Source organism: Hyaena hyaena, unplaced genomic scaffold (assembly GCF_003009895.1).
Source record: "Hyaena hyaena isolate Hyena2069 unplaced genomic scaffold, ASM300989v1 scaffold_844, whole genome shotgun sequence".
NCBI classification, from domain to species: Eukaryota; Metazoa; Chordata; class Mammalia; order Carnivora; family Hyaenidae; genus Hyaena; species Hyaena hyaena.
This window is the reverse complement of record NW_024081476.1, coordinates 600,711-606,715: the sequence shown is the minus strand read 5'-3', so window position 1 is coordinate 606,715 and position 6,005 is coordinate 600,711. Positions and strand designations below refer to the sequence as shown.

Here is a 6,005-nt window from a genome sequence, read left to right as displayed (position 1 = left end):
GCCGACACAGGTACAAAAGGCCCTACTGCTTTACCCGTCATAGGCTCCAGCTCTGCTGGCCGCAGAGATAAAGGGCCCTGAGTGCTGAGGAGGTGATTATCTGGAGCCTGTCGCAGGTCCCCCTTTCTCTGCCTCCAGTGGTGCCTCTATTCACAGCTTCTCAGTGTGCTAAAGACCCAATGCCCCATTTCCTTTTTTTCAAAAGCACAGTGGTGTGGCAATGACATTCTGAGGAAAGCCCTGGTGCTGGGGTTGGGGAGGGTGTGGTGGGAGGAACCCACATTGAGGCTTACTCAACTGTGAGATCTTAACCAGTGGCCCCAGAGCTGCTATGGTCTCCGGCGGCAGTAGTGGCAGCATGGCAGCGCAGCCTAGAGCATGGAATGGTAAGCATGGGCACGACTGCATACTGCGAGGGGGTTTGCATTGGGATTTGAGTGAGGTTGGGGGTTGGCGCCCGGATGGGTGCCGGCAGTGTGGGAGGAGGCAGGTGGCCTGAGAGCACTAGGGACATGGAAGCCATCTCTGGCCTGGCCTGAGCCAGGGCAGGGTTGGGAGGCATTTGGACTCCACAGCAGTCTTTAGGGCTCGCCCCTAGGTTGGCAGGAAGCTGAGAAACGTGATTATCCCCTGACGGGCAGCATGCTGTCCCTGGGCAAAGGCGGTGGCCCCATGCCCACCGCCTGACTGATTTCCTAACTAGCCCTACCCCAGCCTACCTTTCCCCCACCCGTGAACCCAAGAACCAAACCCATGGCAGTGGGCTGAACCAAGAGCTCAGAGTGGACTCAGGTGCAGAAGAAAGGAATTTCTTCCTATGGCAGCTTGGGAAGGAGCTTCTCTTTACCTGCCCACCCCCAGTTTCCCTTTGGTTGTGTAGGGGTGGAGTGGCTACATTTCCCTTTAATTCCTACCACTGCCTTCTCCAGCCCTGCAGCCTAGAAACCCTTAGCAGTATCAGACTCCTGAAACACCAGGCAAAACTCAGCTGCTTTCTGCCTGGTTGTGTAAGCTGGAGCCTCCCAGCAAGTGGAGCCTGGGCCAGAGGAAAAGAACTAGAAAGACAGAGAAGCTTTACAGCAAATCAACATCCCATATGCATATGGTGGCCTCACCCCAGCTTCCACTGCTCTACCCCTTTCCGCCAGCTGGCCAAAGGGTGGAAACCCTGCTGATTAGGAATGTTCCTTGAATGTTGGTAGCTCAGCACGTAGTGCAGAGCCTGGCACATATGTGGGATCTACCCAAAAGGGTTCTCTTGGATGGGTGGATGGATGGATGGGTGGCTGGCTGGCTGGCTGGATGGGCAGGTAGATGAGAGGATGGGTGGATGAATGGATCGACATGTTCTATCTATTGTCTTTGCTGTGCCATGTACTCCCAGTGCTCCAAAACTCCAATTTGTTATATCATCACTTCAGTGCCTTCTATTCCAGGCACCTAGACTCCCACTAATCTCCACTAACTAAGAAAAGGTGATGAGTGTAACCAGTTGGGGGATTCCTGAGCATAGGCTGGAAGAGTGGTCTCACAGCCTTGCCTCTCCTCACATTAAATCCATAGATCAAGAGCATGGGGGTTGGGTTCAAGTCTCAGAGTCCTACTATTTCCTATCTATGTCATTTCACCTATCCAAGATTTAGTAGTCTGTTCTGTAAAATGCAGCTAAAAATGTCATCTGAGATTGTGGTAAAGAATAAATGTAGAGCAAATGTATTAGGTTAAACACTATGAAATTGCCCTGAAACAACTGAATATCAGCAATTTTATATGGTTCAACCTAATACATAAAGTGCTTTATAAAGTATGAAGCACTGTAATAAGTAGCCCTATATAAGTACTCATTATTTTTAAGAGATATAATTTGCAAGTCAGAATATTATTTTAGCAATAAGTGACTAATCCCTTTCATCAGAATACAGGTCAAACTAATAGAAGCAGCCGGTTCTCCACCAGTCACAGCTGCAGATATTTTCTGGAGCAGTTTGGCCTGGGAAATGGGGACCAGGTATTTTTAAGAGACCAGACTTCGTGGAAAGCAAAGGAAGTGAGGAGCAGGGTGACTTGTGGCAGTTCCTAACTGGAAATGATTTACCCACAAGAAAAGAGCAGGAGTCAGCACCTTCTCCCAACCTGGATAGGGGTACCCACTCTCCGGCTCGAGTTCTAAGGCAGAGATGGCCTGGGACAAGTCTTCCTTCCCATGGACAGAGCCACCAGGCACTTAGTGGAAACTGAAAGCAGCTGCCTGTCAGCTGTCCTAATGGCAGCTGTTAAGCCCAACTCTTCTGAACCCAGCAAAGATCCAGATCTGACAAAGCTCCAATTTGGAACTGATAGCCACAGTAGCCCAGAGTGGGGGGGGGGGGGAACACCCCCTCTCACCATCCTATATATCTGCTACTCAATCCCAGCCCTAGTGCACAGGTCACCGAGATTGCAGGCCAGAGGGGGACGGGAGGGTTCAAGAGAAATGCCCATTGATGGGCCATGCCTCAGATGGTGTCACCCCAGGCCAACAAAGAACCCTGAAACACTAAGTAAACATTTATAGACTGCCTACTCAGTGTTTCCTACTGAGGGCATAATTGCCATTTTGTGCAGGACAATTCTTCTTTGTACCAGACCGTCCCACACATTGCAGGACGTTTAGCAGCAAGATAAGGGTAGGATGCATCCTGTAAGCTTGAGAGCTGAGTGAGTCCCAGCTGTTAAGGCTCCATAACTATGCGTTGGCTTGATAGCTGTGAGCTACCCCACGAGCCTGGTGCCTGGATAATCCTGGCTGGGTCAGCAGACTCATGTAGAGTTGCTTGGACAGGGTCTGGGACCCGAGAAAAGAAAAACCACAGAATGGCTTCTGCCCCTGGTGGGCAGTGAGTCACTCTGCTCAAGGCTGTAAGCCCTAGCCAGCCTGGGCCAGAGAGTCCACATGGAGAATGGGGCCAGCTCAGCCCAATGCTCAAATGTCAGTTTCCCAGTGTCAACCAGGATGCCTGAAATTTGTTCAGGGAAATGCAAATCTCCAAATTGAGTTACAGTGTAGTCTCCCCATAGCACAAAGGTGCTTGACCAGGAATCTGTGTGCTTGGATGGGGAAAAAATCACAACTGTGTCTTCCTTAATCTCACCTTTCTTTCCGTTATGAATGCAGGCAGCACACCACAGTAGTATTAGCAGTACCTGTGACTTTGTTCCCAATTGGAAACACAGAGGGTTTTGTATTTCATTACCATTGCTGCAGATATCTTAAGGTGTCATTACACTCATAACTACTTCAAAAGTATGGTAGTTACTGGACCCACCACTAGATCATGTTACTTAATGTGCTAATAATGAGACATATATTACAGTATTATCAGTTTTAAAACATACATTAATAACTGCCTTTAAATATAATTGACTTCCTACGTAACCCTATGCATCTGATTTTATGCTTACAAAAACTTTCCAAGGAGGGGTCCATAGGTCTCCTCAGACTCCCAAAGGAGTCCAAGCTATAAATATGTTAAGAACTCTTGGATTAGAGTTGGCATGAAATCTGTCTGATTGGGGTCAAGGGGGAAGGCTTGGAATGCAAAGAGAGGCAGCATGGACTTGTGCTCATAGGCACAAAGGGGATGCTAAAGGTCTCTAAGCAGGAGGCTCCCCAAGTGATGCTGACTGAGGTTTCCAGCCAGGGATTCTAGAGATGGCAGTGGCATTAAGAGAAATCAAGAAATTGGGAGGAAAGGCTGATTAGGTTAGTGGGAGAAGGTTCTGCTTTAAACATATGAAAATTAGGGGGCACCTGGGTGGCTCAGTTGGTTGAATGTCTGACTCTTCATTTCAGCTCAGGTCATGATCTCATGGTTTGTGGGTTTGAGCCCTGCATTGGACTCTGCCCTGGCAGCCTGTTTGGGATTCTCTCTCCCTCTCTGCTCCTCCCCCACTTGCACACTCCGTTTCTCTCTCAAAATAAACTTCAAAAAAATAAAAATAATAAACATTAAAATTAGGACTAAAAAAAGATGGACATCCCGCTGAGGTTGTCCACCGCCTCTGGGAAATGCAAGAGGGCAGACTGGGAGAGTGGCCATGGCAACAGGAAAAACGTGGGAATTATCCTTCAAAATGATCATGGAAGCATTTGGAGTGATTGCAGTCATCGAGGGAGAAAGGGCAGTGAGAGAAAAGAGGCCAAGGCAAGGGGCTGTCATAAGCTGACTTCTCTAGGACAGAATCTGAGACAGAGATTTGCATGCAGGTTTGTTGGGGATTGCCTTCTAGCACCTATGGGGGAGTAACAGAAACAGGGTTGGTCAAAGTCAGGAGTTGAACTGAAATACACTTGCACTGAAGACCTCAGCAGATGCCACGGGGAGCTCTGATTTGGGATGGTCCTTCAGATGGCCCCAGCTGAGTCTAGGCAGCTGGGCCTTTCTCCTCCCAACAGTCATCTCCCCCACCCCACCATCTATTGACTAGCCTTTGGTTGCAAGCTGCCTTCCAGGGAAAGGGTGTAACCTTAGAGGGGACCCAACTGTGAGCCATCAGGCAACACCTCTGGCCGCCGGGAATGAGTGCCTTGGTCCTGAATAAGGGTGTCAGGCAGCTCAAAGTCTGTTGTTCCAGCCCTGCAGAAAGTACATCTGGCTGCCCCCGCCCCATTGCAGGCCTCTGGGAAAGCCCACATCCTGTTATAGGAGTCCCAGGGACAGGGAGCCAGGGCCTAAAAGGAATTTGAGTTCTTGATGCCTGCAATTCAGAACCCTCAGTATCTCTTCCCCATTTTTCCATTTGAGGCTAAGCTGAATGGGATAGAGTGGGGGTGGGAGGTTGGAGGGAGCTGAGCCATTGCCATCCTCTGCAGTTTGTTTTTAAGAGGTTACCAAACTAAGCAAACCAAACACTACAGAAACAGGTTCTGTGGCCTCTCCATCCCTTCCTTCCTTCTGGGGCGACCCACATCTCAAGGAGGGGATGTCACCACAATTGAGTTTTGAGCACTGCTCACAGGGTCTGTGGGCTCCCCAGGAAATGATACTGCTAGAGCTGCCAAGTAAAAGGAGGTTTACATTACCAACAAGAAATGTAAAAATTGACTTTTGATTTTGACTTTCATGTCCTTATATCAAAAAAAGCAAACAAAATAAAGCTACTGAACTGGTCAGGCATAAACCTTTCCCAAACTGTGAAATTTAGTGAAGCTGTAGGAAACTTGAAGCTAGAAAAATTCTTTCCTTCCTTCCTTCATTCATGACACACACACACACACAAATAATAAAATAAATAACAAGCTATGGGTTTGCAAAAATGATAGCCCAAAAAGACCAAATGTGGCCTGAAGGCCAGTTGTTGTTATTATTCTAAACGTTCTTAAAAAATAATTTTAGTTCATTGCCAATTCACTTTTCAAAAAAAAATCTGAAGGTCTGACGACAATGGACATGGCAGCTAATACCGAGGAGTGCTGCCCCTTGTGGGTGGGCGTGGGGCTCCCCAGTTCACCTCAGGCCTCATTCAGCCTGCCTCTCTCTCTCCTTAGCCTGGGCCTTGTCATGTCAGAGTTCATGAGTACAAAACTCAGTGAAGCTGCATGCTGGGGCTGAGTTGGTGAACAATGTTATGGCTCTACTTACAGGGCTGTCTCCTCTGCCTTTCACTGCTCACCACCAAGTATGGGACTTGGACCTCCCCCGCCCCCCCCAAGCAAGACATCACAGACCCATGTGTACCAACAGACAAAAAAGAGAGCGTACTGTGATGCCTTGGGAGAAGGATCGACAAATATGGTCAAGAGAAGTTGGGAAAAGCACAGAGATTCTAGGAGGGCAGAGAGACTTCTGTTGGGTAGAAGAAGGCAGGGGTGGAGGAAGAGGCATGTCAGTGCAAAGGAATAGTAGGGGCCAAAGAATGGTGCTTCTAAAGGAAATGAGTGACATGTGTGAAGCAGAGAGGGGTGGAGGCCAGATTGAAGAGGACTTTTCAGCCAGGCCGAGGAAGTAGCGTTTTATCCTAGAGGT

The 6,005-nt window shown here is 48.6% G+C and overlaps 1 protein-coding gene across 1 annotated transcript in view; it reads left to right on the top strand.

The window, feature by feature from the left end:
- The first annotated feature begins 340 nt into the window (after positions 1-340).
- NHSL2 (NHS like 2) overlaps positions 341-6,005 on the top strand; it is a 47,085-nt gene continuing 41,420 nt past the window's right edge. The window contains exon 1 of the mRNA XM_039219854.1: positions 341-386. Within this exon, the coding sequence (XP_039075785.1) occupies positions 359-386 (28 nt within the window). The 5' untranslated portion in view covers positions 341-358. The remainder of the gene's footprint in view (positions 387-6,005) is intronic.